This window comes from Erithacus rubecula (genome assembly GCF_903797595.1).
Source record: "Erithacus rubecula genome assembly, chromosome: 6".
Taxonomy (NCBI): Eukaryota; Metazoa; Chordata; class Aves; order Passeriformes; family Muscicapidae; genus Erithacus; species Erithacus rubecula.
In genome coordinates this window covers 13680189-13707876 of record NC_136688.1, presented here as the reverse complement: position 1 = coordinate 13707876, position 27688 = coordinate 13680189, and the positions used below count along the sequence as shown (strand labels likewise).

At 38.1% G+C, this 27688-nt stretch overlaps 1 protein-coding gene across 5 annotated transcripts in view; it reads right to left on the bottom strand.

The window, feature by feature from the left end:
* Positions 1-10601: 10601 nt before the first annotated feature.
* Positions 10602-27688, bottom strand: part of NELL1 (neural EGFL like 1) — a 281122-nt gene continuing 264035 nt past the window's right edge. For all 5 annotated transcript variants that reach the window (XM_079310083.1, XM_079310084.1, XM_079310086.1 and 2 more), the window contains 4 exons: positions 20688-20881; positions 15600-15776; positions 13740-13964; positions 10602-12495 (listed from right to left, as the gene is read on the bottom strand). In XM_079310083.1, the coding sequence (XP_079166209.1) occupies positions 12445-12495; positions 13740-13964; positions 15600-15776; positions 20688-20881 (647 nt within the window). In that variant the 3' untranslated portion in view covers positions 10602-12444. The remainder of the gene's footprint in view (positions 12496-13739; positions 13965-15599; positions 15777-20687; positions 20882-27688) is intronic.

Below are 27688 nucleotides of genomic sequence, written 5' to 3'. Positions count from 1 at the left end.
CCGTGCTGCACTGTAAGCTGCCCTATATTACCCTTTTACCTGGTATCTTTAGATATATTACAGTCCAGTTAGCCAAGGTGTCATGAGGGAACACATTTCTCTCCTTTCTTTTAAGAATGATATATTAGGTAATTTTTTTGCCCTAAACGTTTACTGCCAGAAAAATTGAAAGAAAAACATACCATCAAGAGATCTGAACTATTTTCTCTCTGCTGTGGAAAAGGGTGAACTAGTTAAAAGGTAAAAAAAAAAAAGTGATGAATTTGTCGGAGAGCAAAATTAGCTGTGATATATTTTAAAGTACTTTTGATACATTTATAAAAGTCAAGATGTGCTTCAAAAGAAATCCCAGTGCATTTTCAAAAAAACTGCATGGCTTAAAAAAGATGCACTTAAGAAATGAATCAACACTTTTTTTTTATTTTTTTGGTTTTGCATTGGGATTTATCAGTGTGGTACCAGTAGCAGGAAAGGTTTTGCTGCAGCATTCTAATTAGCACAGATCTTATCTAAGTTTGAGCACTCTAAATTCACAGCAATAGCAAGGGATAGGTTTATGCACAAGGTATTTTTACAGTATTTAGAATGGAAGTTTTCACCTCTCCTGCCTATACTGCAGTCCCTGCAGGAAATACAAATACAAAGAAACCAGGGTGGACATTGCTGATGGCAATGGACCAGTGAGGTGGCATTCATTATCTTGTCCTGTATAATTAGATTTAGGTATGACACCATTTTAAATATAGCATAAGCAGTCGAGTAACTTCTATTTCCTATTTATAAGCCCATAAACAGACTAAAGGAAAATAAATGGGGGAGGGAGGAGTGTTGAGGGAGGCAAGGAAGGAAGAAGGCACAATTTAAGAATTGCTTGAGACTGCAATTGATTAGGAAAACAAGGTATGGAAACTCATAGACACACAAATACACTCCTGTTATTCAAGGCTCAGCACGTCTTCCAGAGGACAGTTTGATGCTATGTACCACTACCTATTTTGACCAGATGAAGTCCATTTTCTTAATCCCCAGTCCTTCTGAACTTGAATCCACTGCTATTTAAGGTTGTCATAAAATATTTTACTTGCTTTGCCATGTTATTACCTAATCAGTGAGTATATTATATCCTAATAACTTGTATGTGTTCCCTTTGGCACAGGAACAGAGGACAGGCAACTCTGCTTTCCTGAGCTTGCTGTAAACAAGACAAGAGACACTGGTCCTCATTCTGGATTAATATCAAGAAAAAGCAGATAATTTCCTCTTCAGCAAACCCAGTTTTTTCTCTTATCCCCACTAGTAACTCAGTGCCTCACTAATCTTTACAGTGCCTGTACCAGACAGAACAAGACATTCACCTCTCAGACACAGGAGCCCCATGTCAGGAATGCCCTGTGAGGGCTCCCCAGGCTGGGGCAGAGGGGTAGCAGAGCACAGGCACTGCCAGACCAGTTCTGTGGCTCCAGAACTGCACTGCTCACCAGACCACTGGCTCCATGGACCACACTGCAGCCTCCAGGAATGGCCCCTGGATAACTCCATCCAACAACTCACATGCTGGATCAGCATCTGGCAAGTTTAAGAGTCTAATCTGTGAAAGAGGCAGTGATCAAAAACTGAATTAAATTGACAGTGAAAAACCTACTAGAGTTCCCATGCCTGCCACACTCTGGATGCATAAATCATGACTGGTGTGTGTCATTGACCTGCAAGAAGTCTGTTTTCTTCAAAGGACAACAGTTTGAGTGAAAAACACCTTTTCAAGATATAATGGCCTTCCTTTCCCCAGCCTGAACTGGAAAAAGCTATTACAAGCTACTACAATATAAAAGGCAAAATATTTACTGCATGGTTATTTGTACATGCTACATAGTCAAGTTGAATTATAATATTGCTCCTGCTTTTAGCTGCATTTTTAACCTTCTAGAATTTTCTTTTCTTTAAGCCAAAAGAGAACAATAAAGATGATAATATTTCCTTATATGCTCAGTGACTGCTAAAACTCCTGTGATTTTGAGTTCTGCCAACATAGAACATCTTCAGTATTTTGCTATTATGTATTAAAAGTATTAAAACTAAATGGTAAAACAAGAGGGCTCTGACTATCTCTGGTATTAAGAGAATTGTGAACTTATGGAGTTTTTTTGACAGAGACGGAAATTATAAATATCAGCAAATGTTCTTCAGGGATTCACCGATGATGGTCCCCCTGAGCGATTAGTTTACTGCTTCAGGATATCAGACAGCCATATATTTTACTTTTTCTGGTAGCAGCCAATTTGCAAGAAAGCAAGTAATATAAGAATAGCTACTTATTCAGTAGCAATCAGTACAGTACATTATCATTTGACATTGATGTTGTTAGAGGATAGCAAATCAATAATCAATTCTTATTCTGTAACTTTGTAAACCATCTGCTTCTATCATTGCGAAGCATGCTTGGCTGCAGCAAAGCCATTACTGCCATTTTAACAAACAATTTGCTTTAAAATGTCTAAAAACAATGTATCAAAAGCTTTCCAATTGCATCATCATTTAAATAAGTGGAATGGTTGGTTTATACAGAGATTCAACAGAGAGGGATAAATTGTAACTCCCTGTTACACCCTTGCCAGAAGAGTATTTTGTTTACCTTCCAGACTCATAGTTTGTGATTATATGGTCTATTATGTTATTAGATCCTACATGGCAATTTTATTACCCTTTATCACAAAATTGGAGCTGGCTCAAGACGGGTAGCTGAAAGCAGCGTGGTCCAACCTCATTCCAAAGAACTCCTCTTCAGTCTGTCCAGAGGTGAGTAGTCAGCTCGCCTGTGTGCCTCATTTCATGCACCCAAGATTCCCTGTAGCAGCCCCCAAAGGTGCCTACTGCTCTTCACTAAACATCTGGAGACCTCAGCACTCTTTCAAGATACAGCTTCATTAAATAGCTAATATCTGAGAACAACTTGGGCAGAACTATACTGTAATTGTAAAATCTCATGCCCCCCACAGAATGTTCAAGAAAGGTTCTACTGGGGATGGAAGTGGGGATGTGGGGTGGGACAGGCAGAACTGCAAGCAGTTCACAAAGTTCCAAGCCTCCAGGAATTGCTTTTAAGCTGCTACTAAAGTAATTGGTTTCCTCATTGAGTTAGCTGCTCATTAGTAAGAAATGAGCAGTGTATACCTGGGATCCTAATCCTGCTGTTTTACCCACAGCCCTTTGCTTCTGCAATAAATCTTGTCTTTACAACTCCAGCCAGGACATGCCGTGCTGCTGGCTGGCTGCTCTGCCTTCCTGGGCCCCTGCCCTGGCACAGCCCCACTCCCATGGGGCACTCATAGCTCCAAGACCCATGCTCCTGCTCTTGGATATTCTCCCAGTGCCAGGATCAGCTTCTTTTTTAAATAAAATCAAAAGGTAAAAGTAGTTTCCAACCTTGTGTATACACATTCTAAAGACAAATAAAAAAATCTAATTATATTCTAGTATATTGACTCCTTCAGACTCCTTTTCTTTGCTTCCTTGGCTTAGAAGCCTTTCCTATAAATCACTTCCACATTTAGTGTCACTAGCTTCACAAATTCATTTGTCTTTGCTAAACATCATCACGTGTTGATATTACCTGGCTCTTCCACCCATGTGCTCCTCTTGCATGCTCCTCTTCTAATTTAAACTGCCCAATGACATAAAATTTTCTACATTAACTACTATTAGTTTACTTTTCTTGATTTCAGCTCCACTTTTCTTTCATGCAGAAAGCCAAAGGAATGTTTATAACCTAGATAACTCAGTGATGTTCCATTACGTACTTGATAACGGCTTTCCAGTTCCTGAACAGTTACCACATCTTTGCATCTGGTACCAGCCTGAGCTTAATAAACCATTTATTTTTGCTATAGGCAGTGCTCTCATGTAATAAAAAAAATACAGAAATCTCATTCTGAACTTCCTGCTTACTTGGCATAATGCTTTATTTTCCTTTTGGTTCTTTCCCTTCCAATTTTAAGTTTGATTTATTTTGCCTTGATTACTAAACATCACCCCACATACACAGAAAATTTCATTAACCAAGATTCTTTTAACAATTCTGAAATTGTAAAAGCTGCAATTTTTGACCACCTCTGAACTGAGAAGCTTCACTGAAGCTCCTAATCCTCTCCTTATTTTTAAGCTATCATAAATAATTTTTTCTGTTTCAAAGTACAATCTGATAATCACACAGGCCAGTAACACATCACAAATTTTTAAATTTACTGTTTTCCTGATCAGTTTATTTCACTTTGATTATGTTGTTGGATGACAAATTTTGGATAGGATGTACTTTCTGCATAAAAATGTGTCTGCGTGCACTGTTAGGATACACCATGGTGCAGTTAGACCCCACCACGACTTAATGGCATGAGTGCTAGGTGAGCAGCTTTCCTGCACTAGAGTTAGTGCTATAAATTTGGCATTGATCCTACACTATGGTATACCCATTATGAATGAAAATCACTAAATGTACACACTTTTGTACTTTTTTTCTCAGTGCCAAAGATTCAATGTGTCTCTCTTTAGGGTCTCTTATTTTCTGAGTCCTAGGGGCAGGGTCCTCACAGGTTCTTTTTTTCAGCTTACAGTTAGATACCACAGTTGGTTGGCACCAGGTTTATGCCATCTTTTGGCATAAATTCTGGGCAAAAACACTGACATGAAAGTAGGTCAGTACAAGCACCACTGCTTTCCAAACACAGACCTATCTCCAGCATCAGCTGCCTCCCAAAAGCTCTCAAACTCCTAAAAAAGGAGTTAGATATCTCTAGCCCACTATTTTCAATGAACGTTCAGATACACACAGAGCTTGGCTTGGACCAGAAATATTAATCTTTTAGACCAGCAATGGACCCTCCAAACGCAGCCTGCCTGGGGGGCAGCTGGGCTCTCCCAGTTCAGCCTACCCCTGGAACCCAGGCTCTTTCAGCTATTCTGCTGATATGAAGGAAGAGGCATACACCAAAGAAATCCTCAGAGGGTTTCCAGAATCTACAGAAAGGCTTGCTTGGGTTGAAAGGGACCAAGGATGCCACCTAATTGTCCAGGTTGCTCAAACCCCCATCCAGCCTGGCCCTAAACACTTCCAGGCATGGGGCAGCCACAGTTTCTCTGCCCAACCTGTGCCAGGGCCTTGCTAGCCACTGAGTAAAGATTATTTTCCTAACAGCTAATATAAATCTTCCTCTTTTAATTTAAAACCATGCCCCTTGCCCTGTCACAATCTCCCTGTGCAGTGAGTCACACACCAGCTTGTTCCACCAGCTATCCCCTCACGATGCTGGGCCTGCCTGCTTGAGAATCTGCCCATGGAACTGGCAGGGTACAGTCCTACTGACAGGAATAATTTAAGTTCAGCACTGAAAATTATGAATCACTGAAAAATGTACATTTTTGAACACACACATTTTCCTAAAACTTAGCTCTTCATTTTAGTACCGCTGGGGTACAATTTTTGAGCATGTAGGACTGACATTTCTCATTGCTATCCTTGCACTGGATCAACTAATCTGAAATAGATGACATCCATCTATTTTCACTTGAAATAGTATTACTCACACTAGAAAAGCTCCTCTGTAAATAGGATCTCAAACATTGACAATTGACTTAGAATGAGATGGCTACTCAGAGGTGAAAAAGTCATCTGGGATAATTTCTTTTTTCCCCAGTTGTAAAGGATTATATATGTGCACACCATAATCCCATCTATTTTATAAGAATGTTTTAATTCAAGAAGAGAAATAGCCTTGGAACTTTCATGCTGAGCAATACTTAGACATGGGAAACCTTCAGCTTAACTCCCCTGAACTCCACAGGCATACAGAACTGCAGCCAACACTTGTGATTTACACCATCCTGCATGTTCCAAAACACTTCCTGGTGATGCCTGAAGCTTTGCTAAGGATTGATGTGAGACTGCTCTCAAACTCATCTGTCCTCCCTTCTATTTGGCTGTCAACTTGTCTTTAGATACAACTGTGTTTTTGGTTTACTAAATGAATTCTTGGAAACTGCTGAGTCTGTTCTGAGAACTCCAGGCAGAAAGGACATGGAGCAGGCCCTTCTCAGGGACAGTCTGGAGTCACTCTTTCAAATGCCAAAGATACTGTTCCCTTGTTCCCTGAGACAATAAATGCTTAAGCAAGACATCTTTTTTAAAAAAAGATGCCTGAAAGGTAGGTAACTGGTTTGGTCTGCCTTCCTTTAATAATAAAAACAGGTCTTTTGAGACTGAGGCCCAGATTATGCATTAATTCTAGCTATGGGTAGTATACAAGAAAGTGACGTTTAATAAAAAAAAAAAAATTATGGTTACAAATTTCCTTTTACTATAGGCATAAAAACAAATACTTTTTTTGCTTAGTCTTCACATTATCTGCTCAGTCCTTGTTTAGGCTATAAGACTGCAGTGATGGGACAACCTGAAAGATCAGCAAAATAATCAAGGAAAGTAAAGAATAACTGGTAAAGAAGGAAACAATCACGTTTTGTTGTAAGTAGAATTAAAACACTTGCAAATTCATAAGATAATTTAGTTATAGATGTTGACATTGCTAATTACCACTGGGAAAAGAATTGCTTTGCTATACATTTACTTACCTTCCAGTCCTGGGAAGCTCATCCTTAACCACTAGTTTCCAAAACACTAAGAAAAGCAGGTAATTTCTGGTGTTTCTGGCATTTTTAGGACACCAGTAGAAGACACCTTCCAAACAGATTTTTCCTGATTTGGGAAGATGCAGAAGAATCAAGCTTGTTGCTCTGCTCTGCCTCACCCATGAAGAAGCATGGATACACAGCTGCTGCCACAGTGCTGTTCCCAGCTTTGTGAGGGCAGGCACTCCCACACTTCAGTCACCACAGCCCACCCTGAGCACAGCCCACCCATGGCATCCCCTCCTCCCACCACCCCTTTCCAGGCAGTGGGAGCTCATGGCTTGAGTCTCAGCAGCCCAGACTCTCCAAAGGCTTCCAGTGCAGTAACAGCAGAAAAAGAGAAAAATACAGCAAAAAGGCATTGCCCAGAACCACACAAGAGATATTTCCTTCTGATTTTGAGAAAGCGCTGGTAGCAGTTTCTAACAAGTATTTCGGTATGAAAGCCTGCACAAGAGGTGACTTCATTTAGCAATTCTCAAAGCTGTCTTCTACCGTGCAAATCATAAATTAAATTTGTGTGGCTAACAAGTGAACTAATCAGCTGTTTAATACAAGTGTGAGTAAATGAACAAAGCTATCTTCAGGTTGAAAAACCACCTCTACAGCTGCAAATGTACATTAAAAATACATATTTGGTTTTCTCTAACCCTTACCTTTGCAGGTGAATTAATCATTAAAATTCGTGCTTACGTGAACATATTTTGGTGATTCTCTGATTCTAATTTCATAGACATTAAGTGAGGTTTTCCTGCTTTGAGTCTAAAGACACAGAAGTAGCAAAATACACACATTGTATCACCTGGATGATCCTTTGCATAATGTTCAGGTAGTAAAACAAATCTGCATATTTAATACTGCCAAAGGGAATATGTCAAAACCAGCACAAAGAAGTATTGGATTACATAATGTACATTTCCAATTCTTGCTTGAGGAAAAGTAGATTTAGAGCTAATCAAACAGCAATCAACCAATTGCATTATTAGAAGACAGGATCTGGCTTAAATTCATGAAAAGACTTTGGTCTCTGTGTTTGAGTGATGGTGTGGTCTGCTGCAGAACCTCTAAGCTTTTCCTCCCTAAAGTGGATGAATAGGAATAACCACCAGGCATTCAATAATAAAGAACTTTGGGATAGGTAAATGTGTAGGAATGAAATGAGGAGTCATTTGAAAGAAATTACAGAAGAGAAAAGAACAACCAAACCCCACCACCAGTGGGGTTGTGTATCTACTGTAGTAGTGCCCAGCCCCGCAGAACCAGTGGCTGTGACCACAGAGCCACCTGAACATCAGTGCCCTGGTCAGGTCACTCTGGGCCCTTTTCCCTTTCCCAAAGGGGTTTTTCCCCTACAAGGGTAGAGCCACACACAAGAAAGAAGCCTGGATCAATCCAGATCCTGTTGCAGCTACTTCTGTCTCAAAGAGAACAGTAAATCTTACTTCCCCAGACCATGCAATTCCAATCAGAACACTTAAATGAAACAATCTCACTTACAAATTCAGGAAATAAAAAATTCAAGTGCAAGGCACTGCTGAAGCAAAGAATTGGCTCCTGGTCAGAAATCCACCTATCACCAATCAGTGCATCCCTCATATTGCACAGTTGAAGTAGCAGTAAAAAAACTTAAATGACAGATTTATGGTTTTCGGTGTTTTGAGTTGTTCATATGCTTGTGGGTTTTGCTTTTTTTTTTTTTTTTTTTCATTGGGCATGATTTCTGGCATCATGTATCCACATTTATTCAACATCCACATGATGATTTCATTAAAAATGTCCTGAATTTGACCATTTCTATCAGCTAATTGACATACATCCTTCTCAGATACACCTATACCTGTGCAAGGGGGAATATCCACTGGCAGCTAGTAGCAAAAATTAATCCTGTTAGCACCTGCAAATAATTTGCAGATTACATGAATACCAACAGCTCAGTAACACCTGCAAGATCAATGACAGCTGAATCAGATTTCTACCATAACTTCTACCAGAGAAGAATTGGATATGAAGCATTAAGACACCCCAGACTGGATATTTTTAATTTCTTTTATTTTTTAAATTTATACTACCATGAATTTTCCTTACACCAATTTAAATTTCAAACTCCAAAGATGTACCTTAGGAAGAAGAGGAGCTTGTTGGCAGGCACATTTTTCTGCTGGCAGAATATGTTCCTCAAACAATTATGTCTTATCACAACACTCACTTAAAATTTTACATCGAACAGTTATCATGGGGCCTTTTTAAAAACCCCTCATTAATGATGATTATGTAAGTACCATTAGATGTGAGACATTCCCATATTGCTCGTAGGAGTTATGATTTAATTCTGCTAAAATCTACTCTACCATTTGTGTAATCACTCCTGACATTTTACCTTTTGTTTTGTAAAACATTATTGTCTGTTATAAGAAAAAAAAAAAAAAGATTATATATTGGTTGTCATTGCAATCTGATTGAAAATATGTTATTAATTAAATCAGTTATACCTGAAAACTCACTGACAGCTCTTGGGGAAAGATATATTACTGGAAGACAGTTGTTATTTAGGTCTCTGAGGCAACACAAAGGCACTTATAAATCCCACACACATTCCTGTGAGTTAGGCTGATATTATTTAGCATTTGTAGGGAATAATTTAACTTTGTCCTTTCATAGTGGTCCATGACTCTAGGGACCACTACAAAGGAATATGTGCACTTACTTTAACTCAGGAGATGAGTTTGCAAACACGAAGAAGTGGAGGTGACAACTCACTGTCCTCACAAGATATAATGCCAGGTTCTGGTTTAGAGAACCTAAGCTGAGGCTTTTACCAAGAGGGGGAGGGCAAAGACATTTTACCAAGCTGGAAGTTCCATTTTCTGTTTGTTACTCATTTTTTGTCACTTTTTTTCTTTTTTGTCATCAGAAGGGTTAACAGAAAAAAAAAAACTCTTTCACAGGATAAATAAATAAAAACAGCGACAAAATTCCAATTGTCTATAGCCAGAGCTTTGACCAAGTCCCTTAACCAGCAGCAAATTTCCTTTCACAGAAGTTAGTGGTAGTCCTCCTCAAGTTAATACTACACTACAAATATACACTATATATATATATAACATATTCATTCTCCTGAGCAGAAACATTGCCCATCTCACAAACAAAGAGGAGAATTTTCTTAAGTTATTATAATAAATATCAGGTTTTTTCAGCATTTTAATTTTAGTGCCCATATCTTTATAGGGAATGGAGAATTTTATCAAGAAAGAAATTTTTAAAGTTCTTACTTACCTTGGTCACATAGAACACAGAGAATTAAGTTTTCCTCCATAATGTGCTCTTAGAGCTGGGGCTGGGGCTTCTGAGTACTCTGAAAGTACCTGTGATGTGACTAGTGATCAAATTACTTCATGAGGAATAGTTCATCACAGGGCAACTGCTTAAAATGCAACATAAACAGGCCTGTGTCAATATTTTGACTTCGTGTAAACAATTCAAGCTGCATCACTCTGGAGATAATGACACATAATGCTGTATAAAATACTCTGAAAGGGTTTTACAGAATTAATTTGCATTTGAGCTCTGCAAGAAAATTGCTCTGCAGTGGAAAAGTGTGAACTTCGGTGGTCCTAATATGATCCTAACAAAGTCTGGAGCTTCCAGAAGGTATCCTGGGAAAGGGCTTCACTACAACCAGCTAAAAGGGAAAATAAATTATTTTCAGAGCCTGCACTGTCTTTAATCCATTTACAGAGCTTCAGAAATTCAGTATGACAGACTGGAATATATGATTCTGCCTGTGTATGAATGGCATATTCCTTACCACTCTGTTGCTACACCTCTGGGCAAACTTTCTCATTTTTTGTTTGCTACATCTTGAGTTCAAGCTGGAAGGGACACTGACCAGTGTTTCAGAACCCTGCCAATAAAACTAAGGGAAAGCAATCTGGACATAGGAGTTTATTTAGATGCCCACAAATTTTAAATCATTCCCCTTCATATCTCAGCCCACTGTGTATCTTATCCAACTGAATTACCATTGGGTTTTACAATGTGATATACAAAATGAGCTGACATTATGATTTACAAACATCCTTTGAGTATCATATAAAACACAACTCTTTCCCTTATTATACAATCATCAGGGCAATGCAAATAGAGTCAATACATTATTAGTTGAAAATGATGGGGCATTTAAAAGAAATAAATTTAACTTTACTACACAAAGCTGTTAACTAAAACAAAACCTTTTAAAAAATGGAAATAAAGTTATCTGAATGACTGAAAGTAATTTTATATTCTTTGTCACTGTCTCCTTATAAACATAATAGTATTTAATTTAAAAGACAACTAATATTTTCACTGTATAGCCACACTTCTTTCTTATTAATCAGTTTCACATTTTTTTTCATGAAACGATGAAAAACTCACAAATGTAGACTTTCCGAACTGTAGCCACTATAGTTATTTCTGCAATCTTTCCCATATATTCAGTGTGTTTAATTAAATAAATAAAAACTAAAAAAAAACACTACACAAAGGAGCAAAAAAACCCACAACAGCACATTAAAAATGTGACATTTAAGCTGTAGATGCATCGCCATAGAAATATATTATTGTTCTAACACCACAAACTTTTTAGCCTCATGAAAAAAATAGGTATTAGCTGAAAAGAATCTAGGCTCTAACCTCCATATAAGGCTAGGAGTCTTGATTTAAATTCCTGTCTAAACTTAGGGCCTCAACAACACAGTAAATAAGTATTTTTGAATGTCATAAAATATGAAAAGATAAAATCTGTTTTTGAGCTGTTAAGGTCTCCTGTCCTGTATGCCGCTGGAACAGGTGCCTCTGCACACTGTCACTATGGCAGCAGTAACTGAGGATGGCAGACATCATTATTACTGTAAACACAAAAGAGGAAAAATTCTGAACTCATCAATGATGTTACAAATGCAAGCAAATTCTAACCTACTCAACTTAAAACTATATAATCTTAAGGATTTCTGACTGTTTCAGTACTGTATAATCCAGAGGAATTATACTCAACAATACTGGTAACAACTGGTGATTCTTTCTTGAAATATGTGTTGAATTGGCAGTGAGATGGGGTTTTAATTCCATTTCTCACTACAGAAGTCTTGTTGTTGTTCTGCACATTTGAAGAAGAAAGTGCTTATTCTGCCATTTCATTCAGTTAATGGCATTTAATTTTATAGTTTAAGACAGACTTATTTTGATTACTTTCATTCTGTCCATACCTTTGAATGCTTTAAAATGTTGGACAGCTGTGAAATATAAGTACTATGCAATCTGACTGTACATACATACATATTTTCATAAATACATCTAACAGGGACCTTGGAACCAAGTATGTGTTATCATGGGACAAAATCACGACAGGCTGTCTTATTTGTAAAACCTAGATTCAAAGTAAGAAGAGCTGAATTCTATCAATGCTGTCAATACACAAATTAAAACAAAAAATACATCATTAGTTTACCCATGAAATAACTTAAACATATTTGCAAATTTCTTGACAGGAAAGGTGTGTGATTTACAACACTGAAAACTTGTAGCAACCATTGATTTCTATGCTGTACTGGAAGTCACCTGGACAAGGCTAGCAAGAATGAGCATAGTGACAGGTCCCAAAGGCAACTCCCAAACATCTTCCTCGTTCGGAGACTTTGGTAATTGTCTGTTGTATAAAATGCCAATGCATACAGCTTCCTTTCAGGTGTTAACTCCAGCAGTTTTCCTCCCTCAGCACAGTCCAGTCTGACCAGGTCAGTTATTGTTGAGACACTCTAAATCCACTGAGCAGCAGACATTCCCATTCTGCATGGACAAACAAGCACAGCACGTCACAGGGAGCAAAGGGCTGGTGGCATGCAGAGATAGGTGCATCCCTCACACATTTACCACCCAAAAACACCTGCCCCCAGCATCCAGGGTGTTGGCATTGTTCCCAATGATGGCTCTTTGAGGAGGACAGCTTTGCCAAATAGCACTGAATTGGCCTGAACTACCACAGGAACTCAAAACCTGCATGTGGACCCCATAATAAAATACAGCACAGCAATGGCAACAGACAACTGGATTTTTCTCTCATGCAAGAAAGTTAATTGAGAGAATTCTGATGTGATCTATAAAGGGAAGCTTTTTGCTTGTCTGAAACTAGCAGACAGTTCAGTTCTTGGTTCATAGCAGATGTAGAGGGGATGGAGGCAGCACAAACATCATGCAGTTTTCAAATTCAATCCATTGTGAAGTATCTTTTTCTAACATACAGTCATTTATAAAGCTATCTTATGTAATAAAAGAAGTACAGCAACTACTAAAAGCCCAAATTAGCAAATTTTTTTTGCTTTTCTTTTTTTTTAATCCATCACAAATCTACAGAAAAAAAAACAACCTCAAAAGAATGGCAGAAAAGCTACTTTCAATAATTTAAAGGCCTGTGGCAATAGCTTTATTTCCCAGAGTGAACAGAAGAACATTTTATATAAGCCAAAACAACATTTTCATAATTTTGATATTAGCACAGTGGGGTCATCACTGCACAAAGCAAAGCAAATGACTGAACTCCTGCACAAGAGCCATTGGATTAAATATGTCATGATGAGATGAGGGAACAGAAACTGTGATATTTCCTTCCCATCACTACTGTGGGAGTGCCTTTATCTTGGAGCTGCAATGCCTTTTTACCTGTGTACTTGCTGGTGAAACTTTTATAGCAGTGTTTTTGCCTCAGCTTACCAGCTCTGCAATACACATTTTCATGAACATCCACACCAAGTAATTTTTGACATGCTACCCTTGACTCGTACTGAGAATGCTTGGAGGGCACTTCAAGAGAATGTCTGAAAATTGCAGTAGGATATTAACATATCTGTGTTCAACATTCTCAACAAGGAGAGAATTGTTCTGCTTATACTCTGCCAGACAGAAAACCCAGGGGTTTTCTGTAGGGCCTCGGGTCTCATTTACTTCCCCAAGATCTTAATGTGAGCCTCCAGGGGCAAAAAAGACTCTGATTTTCTCAGGTACATTCCATGACCATTCCACCTGGCCCACCCTACCTTGCATTTGCAGGTTGTACAAGGAGATCCCACCATTGTCCATACAGCGCCACTAAGCCTCGTGATTCCATAGCCATCTGGACAGGTTTTCCTGATGTCATAGGTGATGTTGTCAGCCAGACAGGGGTCACTGACACAGTGAGGACAGCACTCTCCTTCTGAGATGGCTGTGTACTCGCAGTTCAGGGTCGGGCACTGAAGAGGCCAACAATCCACCTCTCCTTCCTACAAATATTGAAGCAAATATTGAAGCAAATATTGAAGCAAGTCATTGAACTTGCCAATTATGAGCCAACAAGAAACTTTGTACCCTTTTGAATGGAAAAGCTTTGTTTTGCCAAAATTGCAATAAACTGAATGGTTCAGCCCCCAGTTTCGACGACCACATGAATACATGTTTGAATACTGAGCTAAAGTTTCCTAAATGTAGCAGATTATAATTTGGTTGATTCCTGACTAAACAACACTGTCATCATAGCAGGAGAACTTGAGTTCTTTGGGGTTTTTGAAAGCAGGGTTAAATACTGGGTACTAATATTTTCTATAAACTATAATTTTTGTTGTCACTGTCTTGCAGACTCATGTACTCTTTCTAGTCCTGATCACATAAACATCTCTGCAGGATCACAGCAAGCATTTAAATAGAAAATTAACACTGCAGATGGATGTAGGCTAGTAAGTTGGAGAAGTACTGAACATCAATCTAAGTAGCAACCAATATCAACTTCATTGTCAGCTCCTAAAGGAACTGTTAGAGCAATATCATTTGTGTTCCACTGACTCATTTTATTCCATTACTTATATATTTTTATTTTATTATTATTATTTGAAAAATACCTCTAACAGTTTAGTAGATAGAGACAAGGCGAAGGCAAAAACATCAGGTCTTTTCTGCAGAGTATATCTCTGTGTGTCTAAATTTAACCTGGAAAGGTCTTCAATAACTTGCACTATGCTGCTCTGTAAACACTTCATCTGAGAAGCTGAGAACATCCCACACTGCACAAAACCTTACACACAACACTGATTTAGGGTATCACTGTCTTACAGCTCTGGATATTATCCCAATCATAAAATTAAGCAAGAAACTGCAAGCCACAACATCAATACTTACTCTGTGCATTATGGATAATTACCTCATGACAGTAACTTAGCTTTGAATGTCAATGTCATTTCCTTCCTGATGCTCAGACACCTCTTGATTAATAACATACATAAAGACTATGTTATACAGACAGCTGTAAATGGAAAACTGATAATTTGAATGAACTTTATTGATGCACTAGTTAGTACATCTATGGAAAACCTAAAGCTTTAAGGGAATAATCCATAGTGTCTAATGAGAAAATAAGTGTTAGTTAATTTGTATGTATTTCTAGTAATTTCAATCTTCCTTATTCTTCTTCTTTTAGTTATTTTTTTCTAATTTATACATTGGCACTGGCACTCCATGTTTCCAGATTTGCAGAATTAGATAGATAGATAGATAGATAGGCCACCAGATCTAATTAAAAAACTGAAGCTTCTCCAGCCAACTCCATCACAGGTGTAAAAGGTTTGAAAAAAGTCATTAAAAGATCAGACAACCTTATAAAAGTTCTCAAAAGTAGACTAATGCTAAAATTAATATAGTGTTGAGGTTTCCAAGCTTTTGTCAAACTTTCAGTTTTTCTCATTAGACCTACTTATTCAGCAGTAAGACAAAAAACTGATGGTGTAGCTTTCAGCTCTCTGGGGCTCTATAAGTGCTTTATCATCACCCCCAGGCTGAAAAGCAGGTGAAGAGCCACGAGCCTGCCTCCAGGTCTGTTTTGCTAGAAGTCATAATTGTTACTCCTGTTCAAACTGCTTTGCTCATACCAGGCAACGGCACTGCTGGCAGCTGTAGGTCCAGTTGTCCCCGCTGCGGTAGAGCTTGTGCCCAGTCTGGTCCAGGCACTGGCTGGTGACACGAGTGTCGCACTCCGGGCAGCAGAAGAGGTCAGCACTGGGGTTCCTGCAGTCACAGGCTGTTCTCCGGCAGAAAATTCTCCCGTCCTGCGAGGACACATCGCCCTGACATCAACCACAAACTGCCACACAGCAACCCAGGTTGCACACATCAAAGGGCACAGCTTTGGCTTAGCAGGAAATATTAATTTCTTATTACTCGTATTCCCTGCCAAAAAGGACTGGATCCGCCTGTCATAATACAACAAATACCAGCACTATCCTAGTTTCTGTCAGTGCATGGATCCAATTCTGTCTGAATCTGAGAATGCTGTTTTCCTGTCTCCAGACAACTGAATTTAAAAGCAGTTGGCATCTCAGTGAAATTCAGTGAAGCAATTTCATGTCTCAATGGTTACACCAACAAGCTCTTCAAGCAGTTGCCACTCTAATACATATAATATTTATTTAGCACTAATTTGACTGAATGTACCACTGTAAAGAAAATAAATTGAATAGAAGTGATCCCCTTAACTTAATCAGAACAAAATATAGCACAATCAGAGTAGCACTAATTGCTCTTTATTCTGACCTGTGTGTCTGTCCCACATGTGGACCTACAGTACACCATCTTAAAGACAAAATAACATATCATCATTCATTATAATTCAGTGAATGTATTACAGAGGGCCTGGATTAAGCTATATTCTGCTTTGGATCACAACTATACAATTCCTAAAGCAGCTCCATTCATTTCATTGCAGTTTTTCCTAGCCTCATGGGAACTTTGTTCTATTATCTGATGTAAGGAAGAAAATTTCATTGACACCAAATATAGGAACACTTTTCAACATAAGATAATTTATTTCCTCTGATCCTTGAAAAAAAACTTATTTCTAATAAGAACGAGTGCAGCCCAGGATGTCTTTTCAACAGGTAGACAGAACAGCCTGTTCTTAGGCTGTTCTAAGCACAGCAAAGGATCACAGAATGGTTTGGACTGGAAGGGACACTAAAGCTCATCTTTTTCTAACCCCTCCTGCCATGGGCAGAGACACCTTCCACTAGACCAGGATGCTCAGCTTATATCATGGGGGGCGACTGCTTATGATCTGATGTAGGAACCAGGATTTGGTTCCTGTTTTAAAGCAAAGCCAGTCTTGTCCACAATGCAACATATGAAAAATCCGTATCAGGGAATCATAATGCCATGTCAGTTCAGTGTAACTGCTGCATCTCATTATGGTTTTGAATGGATTAGAATATTCCTTGCTATGGTAAAAACAATTATCATTATTTCTTATGTCTAACAAGCAAAGCTGAAGACAACACAAAATTATGAGAAAGTATAAAACATGCCAGGTTAACAAGGATCTGAACCACTTTTGACAACTGAAGTGCATATATTACTCTACAAGCTTTGTTCAGTGTTGTATCAAACTAAGGTAAGGATTATCTTAGTTTGATACAATACTATTTAGTATAGGTATATGTACTAGTGACTGGGTTGCCACTTTAGCTGTGGGAGAAGGCATAAACTTTATCTCCTTACTCAGCAGTCTGAGTAAATCACAAGGAAGAATGGCAGTAACGTATTTCCTTAGCCATGGGTTTGGCCAGGTCCAGCTGCACATCAAAAGCCAGCTTAGCCCAGAAGCTCTGTTAGGATGACCAGCTTCAGGTACATAGGCTGTGACAGGAATCCAGGGCACCTCGACCATGGCAGTCTCTCTCCTCTTCTGTGCTGATTAATAAGGGCTAACAACAGCCCATCTGCTTAAATGCAATTTGGTTTCTAAGCTTTCAAGATCAGTTTTCAAAATTCCCCTTTCAGCTGGTGTCACTGCTGGTAATTCTGTGCTTCCCTGAGAATGTTTTACTTTGCTTTTACTCTCCACATTTCAGAACACTGAAAAAGCCTGATGATTTTGCTAGGGAACTTTTGGTAATCATAATATACTGCTACTCTGTTTCATCTCTAAGCATCTGTGTTTTGTGTATTAGCTCTATAGCTCTTTACCTTTTAAAAAATATTTTTATGCCTATACTGCATTGACACAAAGCCTCATAAACTACACTATCTCATGTCCATCTTTGCAGTTCTGCAGTAGCTCTGAGAAATAAACAGAAAATTGAGAAATATATATAGAAAACCTTATTTTCTTTAGGTCAGTAATAACATATAGCATCTTATTACTACCTCTTCCTTCCCACCTTCCTCACTGAATCAGTTCTACATTCTTCAAAAGTATGAGAGATATGAACATAAAATTTTTCTTATCAAAGGAAAAACTGACCCACAAGAGAATCACTGTTAAGGGTGGTTCAAGTTTTCACAGAGCCCCAAAGCCAGTTTAGGAAGAAACCAGACCCTGCAAAAGCAAACTACGAAATGGTTCTCACCCTCAGGAACACGCACCAGCTTGACAGATCCCCCTACTCCCAGTGCTGCATGTAATCTCCCAGGTCTTTCTAGTACAGGGAAGGGAGGGTTGTCATAACCAGATGACAGACTTGAAAGCCTAGACACAGCCAGACTGCACAGCCAGGCTTTGTTTTTTTCATGAGAGCACAATAGCTTCCCTCTCCAAATGTTACCAGCTTTAAATCTGATGGTCTATTAAATCCACAATAGTGCAGAAAGATGACAAATATACTTAAGGAATAAGGTTAATTTATAGTTTTGAGAATTTATGATTTTGTAAACTTTATGTACATTTAGATGAACAAAAATGGTTTGAAGACACTGAAATAGCCTGTGCTTCAATCATGACACTTTGTTTCATTATATAAATAAAGGAATATAATTTCCTACATTCCATAGTATTCTTCATAAATACCTTTGAAGTTGATTAAGTAAGGTTAACGTATTTAAATTCCTTTGCACTCAATGGTAAGTTAAAATATTTTAAAGATGGTAACTATGTGTTTCAGTCAATGCATAAAATATATCCACCTGTCCTTTGCCAGAATAAATACAGCAAAAGAAAAGTCAGTTTTTCAGAACTTAAATGCTGATTTGCCTCCTGTGTAAAACAAGTTAAGTAGGATCATTGCAAAGCTTGAGTAAGTAATACAAGGAATGGTTTAGTTACATTCTGGTCTTTTCCTCACTGCAAAATGAGCAGGCTGCAAATGATCAAGCAAGGCCAGTTCTCCATGCAACTGCATGAAAGGGAGAGTTTTGAGAAGTAGTCTGGTGTATTGGAAGCTATCAGGATGTACAAAAATGTATTTCATTAAACACTAAGTGAAGACTTTACATTCTGCCTGAGATGTGATATATAAGGAGTTCTTTCTGTTTTCCCTGTTCTATAGACAAGAATTTGCTCTTGAAACAGCTACAGGAACGAAATAAAATGCAAATGTTAATTCACAGAAAGAAAAAGTGAAGTTAGGAAGACACAGTCATAACAACAGTGTCAGGCTCAGTTTAAACTTTGTACTAGTTAAATATCTCTGTACTTTGACATACTAGCAAGAACGTTTAACATAAGAAATACATGCAATGAGAAATGGCAAATAAATTGCAAACAATCTAAAATGTGAACACTAATAGTTATAATTCTTCAAAGGCAGACCAGATGTCTTCACATATATTAAACTGCTTATTCTATTGACTGGAAATCCTTTCATAAGCTTGCTGGTTCCCCAAGATTACCAGAAAAGCTTGATATTCAGTAAAGTTTTACACATCACCTTCTGAAAGGAAGAGTTTTAGGGAGCTTGAGGATACTTAAAGTAAAAATATAGCAACTAACAAGAACATATACCCTATTGAGCCCAAACCAGCAGTGTATTTTTTAGGTTGTGTTCACTCTGAAGTCTTAATTTTCCCTTCTGCTGCACAACTGGCAAAACAGAAAGGATGAGGCTTTCAGCTTCTTGCAACTTCGAAACACCTCTTTCCCTTTGTTCCCCCTCAAACCCTCTTATGCTTCTCTGGCTCCCAAGCATTGATATATGCAGGCTGATAGGCCAATTGCCATGTTCCATCTTCAGTTTCTTGCAGAGACCAAAACCTAATTTTACTTGAACTCATGTATAGGCCCATAGTGCTCTACTGGCCTTTGGACAGCTTTACCCATGCTACGAACGAATCAAGTTAAAGTGACCATAAAAGACCAACAACTTCGCAGATTAGGGTGTTTCTAAAATTCTTCTGATTTCAAAGAGAGCATTCCTCTATTAACTAGTGAAAATCAAGAAAGCAGAGCCAAATGTTCTTCTAACTTGGTAACCATATTAAAAAAAAAAAAAAAAGAAAAAAAAAAAAGATAATTTCCAGGGGGGAAAAAAAGCCAAGTCAACAAAAAAATCTCCACCCTGATCTAAATGTTAACTCTTCAAGGTACATCCACTAATACCAGACCTGGCTTCTCCAAACAAGCACAGAGAGCTGCACTGCTCAAGTGAGAGATCTGCCAATATAGCCAAGGAAAAAGCTGGCCTTCACTCTTCTTTGCTTTGAGGAAACTAAGTACCTGCTGCTGGGTCTTCTGACCTTAGACTCATGCTCAGACCTTTCTTCTCACCCAGTTAATTCAAATGCCTTCCAAGCTAAGGGAAACCCAGGCAACGGGAAGTGGGCTGACTACAGAGCTGAGAGATGCATATTCATATGAAAGAGAAATTAAAATGTTTTTAGCATTTCCAGTAAGGAAAGTAAATAAGTAAGTAAGTTCTTAAGTAAGGAACCTGCACAACGTATTAAAGGCTAATGCAAGACTGTCTTCAAGGCACGCTCTGAAATGCTCTGGCCCACAGGGTGACATAGTAAAAGCTCAGCAGGCTTAGCCACTATTCAGTTATGGGTGTGGTTGTGCAAATTAAGGAATGCCTTCCCAGAGGAATATCTCCATCCCAGCTTCAGTGTCCACAGCACAGTTTACCTTTTGCCTAAGTGCCTTGGGCTTAGGTTAATATTTTTGCCAACAACAGTAGTACTACAATATTGGGTTTCTGACCTGAGCCCAGAGAATGAAATGTCTCCTGAATCCCAGACCAGCTGAATCTCACCTTGCAGGAACAAACGGAGCATCTGTCCTCTCTCAGGGTCCACACCTGCCCATTCCGCTTGAAGCCACCTTCATGGGGACAGTCTCCCGTGCAAGATGGCCCAGATGGACAAAGGCAGTCAAAACCTCCTGCCAGGTTCACACAGGCTGAATCATTCCAACAGGTGTGGATCTTTAAGGCACACTCATTGATATCTGCAAAACACCAGATTTATAAAAGCTTTGGGCACATTTTTCATGAGGCAAGTCTTATTTCTGCATTAAGTAATTATTGCTTATTCTGCCTTGCTGGTGGACTAGGGTGCATTCCATTTGATATCTTCCAAATTTACTTGGTAGGCTTAAAGCACTGATGGGTTTTAGGTAATTCTTCAGCATTTATTTTGATTCCACAAAGAATTCTTAAACAATCTCCATCATGCTGAATTGTAAATACTGAGTCTGAGGTACCTTAGCGGAACCATACATCAGTGACAAACTCGAACCTTCAGATAAGGATGCATACTCATTCCCAGTGACTGGAAACCAGCCAGCAGAGTGACTTTCTGTTAACTGGAGCACTTTCTGTTTTGGCTTTTACATAAAAATAGAAGTGCATTGTTCTTCATAATTTCCTAGCACAAGCAACATTCCCCATACTAAAAGCAGGCAGTTGCATTCTTTTCCGATTGCTGGAAGGTATAAGTGAATTGAAAAAAAAAAAAAAAAAGGAAATAAAAAGAACTCAGAGGCACCTCATATACACACAAAAAAAAGAAAGCCTTAAAGCTATGCCATATGATTTAGCAATGACATAAAGAACAGGTGACAAGAGAAAGTCATTATACACCAGAGAAAAGCAAATTACAATATCCCAATAAATTTGCTTTTAGAGGGTAAAATATAATTATGCAATATGAATTTATATAGGGAGTTCATGCAGTATTTTTTTTTTTTTTTTTTGGCAATGAAAACTATTAGATTTTTAAGCAAATTGTTAAAAATTGGTGTTTCCTTCAGACAACTTTGGACTCTTCTTAAACAACATATTGATAAATTGTCAAGATAAAATACTGGTGGGTCTCTTTCATTTCAACATGAACAATGAAAATAGTAATCAACAGTGGAAGGAAGGGTGGAAAAAAAAATCCTTTAGAAGCATGTGATGGTTTCTGTCATGATAGTTCCAGAATAGTATTAGATGAATTCGGGAATTAAAAGCAAGAACCACCATACTCATCACTTGAAATGACCTTATGGCTAGGGTGAAATTTTAACTCTTCAGTATTACCCAACAGTACTTTTAACTTCTCTCTAAACAACAAAGTCAGAAGAATTTACAAACAAAAGTTACCTAAAGTCTAATTTAGGTGGGACGTGATGTCCAGTGGCCTTATTTTTTGAATCATCACCTCAAAATGCCCTATCTTAAAAAGACTAAGAATTCTCTCATTCTGATGAAGAAAACTCTTTATATCAATCAAATCACTAAATTCACTCTCGTCTGTATAGTACAGATTTCAATTCATAAATACTTCAGGAATAAGTGGAAATGTGGCCATTCCCTTGGACTTGATTAAACACAAGTATCAGTCTGCACAACTGAGTCAAAGCTTTGGGCTGCCAGAAAATGACTGTTCCTTGTTGTGCTTATAGATTCAAAGAGAAGCTGGAGGCAATTTCACTGCCTTCACAGGGCTTCACTCCTGGGCTAACCTGTGGGACAGTCCTTTGCAAGAAAAGTTCCTAGTGGTCCGACAGCATGATTCAATTGCTCATCACCTAGACTTGGTGGTGCATTTTGCTGTCCTGAAAGTTTTAATTGCCAGAAAAGAACATTATTGCTCTAGTGTACAACTTGGCCATAACTGAGTACTTGAAATATTCAGTACTGGTGCTGAAAAACGTGCAGCACAAAGAGAAATTAAAACTTGTAGTTCATTGTTTAACAAGTGCCAGAGCACTGCAATAAGTAAAAAGCATGAAGAGTGACATGAAGAGAACTATGAATGAACTGGTATCAAATGGATTATGTCCAAACAGATATTGTAAAACTTAAAACATTCATGAAGATATCCCATTTTCCTTTCAATAGACTTTGACTTGTATTTTTTGTTGAAAACAAAGGTATAAATGAAGCATTCACTTTGCCTTTGGTGGATTCAACAAACATCATCAATATTGTCTTTCCTATCACATTAAGAGCTCCTTGAATATAATCTCTACAGGATGTAGTAGAATACAAGTGCAGATTAGAAGGGTAGCTTTCACAGTTCAAAATTAAAAGGATTTCACAGATGAATATAAAGCCATATTGCCTACAGAGTTGCTTTTAATTGCTTTACTTATGACACTGAAATCTAATTCTGTTTTCATGTAATTTAACAGATTTATGGAAAGCCAGATGTTATAAATTATAGAAACTAACATTATTCATGTTCTCAATAGTACAGACCTGTTCACACAAAGCCAACTTAATCTCTTATGTGTATGCAGAAGGGAAGAACCCCCTACTTATGTACCTCTGCTGCTGTTCTCCATTTAGCACACATAAAAAAGATGTTCCCATTAAGAACAGCCCAAACTGGTAAATGGGAGATTCTTGACAAAGAATCATGCAAAGCATGAACATAAATTCCATGTTGATATGCAGCTTTTTGTTTTTTATGTAAATAACAATTTATTATTCTTTTATGGCATTTATTATTTAAAAGTTTTAGTCATTAATCAGATATAAAAGGCTTGGACACTGCACTCATTTTCAGTTGAACTTTAAACAGAACTAATTTTCTGAGAATATCCCTTTGGCAGTTTTTCTGTTATCGTTGATTGCATTTCCTAAAGTCAGAACAAACAGACAATGTTCCCAGTAACTTGAGGGGAAAAAAGTTATAAGCATAACATGTTTTGCCCCTGTCACTCCTTCAGCCTAAAACCAGATTGTAGGGGTGGAGAAAGAAAAAATCCCAGCCAAATGCTCCCACATTATTATCTCTGAGTTATGTACAGAAAGTATTTTTTTTTTTAATGAAGATCAAATGGCCGTATCAGTGTGAGATCAGCATGTAGATGACTATGCAAAGCATGAAAGAAAACATGGGTATTTAGTGTGAAATTTCTCTTTAATTGGAATCAATGTGTCAACTTAGGTGTTGAAAAAATAGCCTCGTTCAGTTGTCCAAAACAATAATTTAGTGAATGTGAAAACTATGGCAAGCCTTTTGCATTTAGCTTATTTTGATAGTATTCAAATCCTTGCTTAGCTCAAATTCTCTATGTCCTGACAGGTTTCATTTGCTTTCCCACAACTGTTTGTAGAAAATGCAGGTCCAAAACTGGAACACTTAAAGATGGGCAAGGCAAAACTGCACAAAACATCATTTCCCATTGTAACAACACAAAGTAGGAGGAGATAAAATATTAATTTATAAATCAAGCAACTCTGAAGATGTCTTGGGTTGCAATGCAAGATGTAACCAAAAGTAAGTATTCTATCACCATCTGTTGAAAGCAGGTGAGGCAGTGATCCTTATCTCCAGGGGAGATACCTTCTGTTGATGGGCCATCTGTTAAAACCAGGTGGGGCAGTGTTCTTTATTTTTTCCCCAATCTAGCCTTCCCCCAGGAAGATATCTTCAGTAAATGGGCCATTGAGTCCCAGTGTATGACTGATAAAATTATATCATCCCACTGGGAGATGCTCCAGCCAGGAGGAACCAAGCGTTTCCTACCTGGATATAATGTGGAATTTGGAACACCACAGTCTGCCTTTTTCCACTGGATTCCAGAGGATAACAAGACCTTTCTACATCATCCCTGGACCTTCAGAGGAAAACTGTACCCTTCTACAGGAGCACTGCTTCAACTGAACCACATCTGCCACTGCAGGAGGATGCAGCCACCATTTAATTGGACTGCTACCAATACCCTGACTGATGGGGTGTCAGGTTGTATTCTGACTCTGTCGGTGTTTTTGTACTACTGCATTTTATTTTCATTTTTCTATTAAGCTGTTGTTTGTTTGTTTGTTTATTTTTCATATTTAAACATACTAGTAAAGAACTGTTATTCCTATTCCCATATCATTGCCTGAGAACCCCCTAATTTCAAAATTATAATAATTTGGAGGGAGGGGGTTTACATCTGCTATTTCAAGGGAGGCTCCTGCCTTCCTTAGCAAACATCTGTCTTTCAAACCAAGACAGAAGAACATGGCAAATAGCTAGGAGATTCTGTATTCTCCCCATGTATAAAGGAGAACAATAAAACATCTGTCTTTAAATTTGGAGGGATTTTTTCATGAATCCTGTCAACCTATGGAAATAATCTGATTTTCACACCTGAAATAGGATTTTGCAATTTTATTCATTATACTGAGATTCTCTGTGGCAAAAACTGCTAAATAATCCACATAAAAGTAGCAGAGCTTTCCTTCACCTCTCCAGACAGCTCCTTTTCCAGGAGAAGTGAGGATGTAGTGGAAACACCCACATTAAGCAGAAAGTTGCTTGCACTGCAAAGCTTTACTCAGTTTTCTATCAACAACACAGCCAGCAGCAAAGAGATTGCTGCCAAGGCACGCCGACCCTCACACAACTGATCAAGATTTTCACTCTTCAAACCCTCCAGCTGGTGATTCTCTAAACAAATGCACAGCCATTAAGTACCTGACCATATGCATTTTAGCAATCAGTCACATTTTGTGGAAGAAAAAAAAAAAAAAAAGAAAAACCACCCAAGACGTGCTCATTTCCAATATACTCCCAAAGTACATGGATAGCTCAGTAATGTGGGCAGCAAAAAAACAGAATCAAAATGGAAGCAAATAATCCCCTGAGATGCAATTTCCTTTTCCATCCTTTTTGGCTGTAATGAGAAGTAATTTGCCTCAGATACTATGAGAGGTCCCACGGCCACTGCATTTGAATCAGGTAGAAGATAAGCATGACTGTACATATCAACACAAGTTCATTAACTTTGTTTCACTGAAATTTTAAATCAATCCCTAGCTACTTAATTTCTTAGTTTTCAAGGCTATTCAGATTTAAATTGTAAGACTTTTCCATAGCACCTTAATAAATGTGTGCAAGGAAGCCATGCAGTGTGGCACTCTGTATTATCATGATAAGCTGCTGCAGAAGAAAGAACCCTGCTAATGTGCTAATTTTAACTGTTACGGTACATTAAACCATTACAGTATATTGTTAACAGGAAAAATGTATGCTGGGCTCCCAAACCAATGTATGTACAAGTTAACTAAACACTGTTTTGACAAATCATTTTTCACAGGCAACTTGTCACTTAATGATTTTTGCTTTCTTTCTAAATCCAAGTTATTTGGAGTTATCTTTGAAAAACATATCACCAAACAGATAGCTTTCAGCTAGAAAATGATATGCACTTTTATGATAGCACTTTTAGTCTATAGATACATAACAGTCTATTAAAGAACAGTGCATAGGAAATTAGATTATGAATAAAGAATTTACTAAAGCTTTCTAAAAGTATAGAAAATACTAAACACAATTACCTTGAAGACAACTTTCTGTCAGAATACAAAAATTAGAATTTACTAGATGGAAAGCAAGATAACCTTTATATTACAGGATAAAATCCACTCACACCAACTCATACTGTGAACTTTAAGAAACTCTATGAACAGAATAGAAGAAATAAAATAGCAGGTTCTAGTTGGTCTTGGATACTGTGTACCACATGCAAACCTTTCTGCCTATATAGCATTTCCCTACCAACAGAAAGGGATGTAATTCTCAGGCATAGGGGAAGATTGTTGAAGGATGGGTCCTCCTTTTGTGTGACACAGAAAGCGGGGAAAATAAACAAAAACTTGTCTCTTTTGCTTTTACTTTCTAATCTAGATAAAAGACACCACTGAAGCATACCATGGAATTTATAAAAGCTTCAGGAACAGATTTGAAATCCATTCTGATCTGACCTGCAAGCACTGCTGCACCCTGCTTTTGTGGAGGTATTTCTTTAATGAGCTTTTGAGTCCTTTCTTTTTCCAGCTCTCATTTCCCCAAGCCAGCAACTCTAATCCTGCAGTGAGGCCTAACTACACTATCTTTCAGGCTGAAATAAATGGTGAAGATTTGAAGATTTGGTGGAGGATGTTAAGCTTCCCTACAAAATTTGTAGCAGTTCTTAAAGGAAAAAAACCAACAAAACCTGGCAGGCATTGCTGCCTTGGTTGTTCCTTCTGCACATGCAAGTCCCAGTGCATGGATCAAGAAACGTAAGTCATTATGAAAAAGCAGAATCAGTAAATCTGCACTCCAGAGTCTGAACAGTGCTCTACAGACTGGAAGCATTTAACTTAGAGATGGAGGCTGGAAAGTGTAATTTACTTTTGTTTTTTTGGGTTTTTTTTAAAGTCAGTAGACAGTCACAAGTACTGTATCACATGACAGCTCACTGTTCTCTATCAAGTATTATTGTTTCTTTATTTCAGACTGCAGCAAAGCTCCTATTACAATTTTTTTAAAAACTAAAACAAACAAACAAACAAACATCACAGCAGCTGTTGCCTATGGGTTTTAATTGCCAAGCAAACTTTGGTAGCAACTTCATAAAGTAATTGTCTTTTGTCTGCAAGCAGTATTCTTAATAACACATTGTGAAAGACCAGGAGCTTATAAAAACACTACTGTGGGAAATCTAATTACATTCTCTTAATTTGAGCCGCCTTGCCCTCTCTGTATGAGGCTGACATCCCTGATAAAAGCTGTCTTTGGTTGATATTTTGAGCAATAAAAGAATTTTCCCAATCTTGAAGAGGCCTGGCTAAGACATACATCCTTATTATCCAGTCTCTGGTGCAATATTATTGCCTTCCCTGTCACTTCTGCTGATTTACACAACTGTCCCTCACTAGGTGACAACCTCACTGTTTTCTCTTTGTCAATGGGAATAAAGCTTTCAGAAGCACTGAGGTATCACACTTCCCGAACAGATGCTGTTTTTCTTAATGTTTTGCAAGCACTGCAGAGATAGTGCAATGAC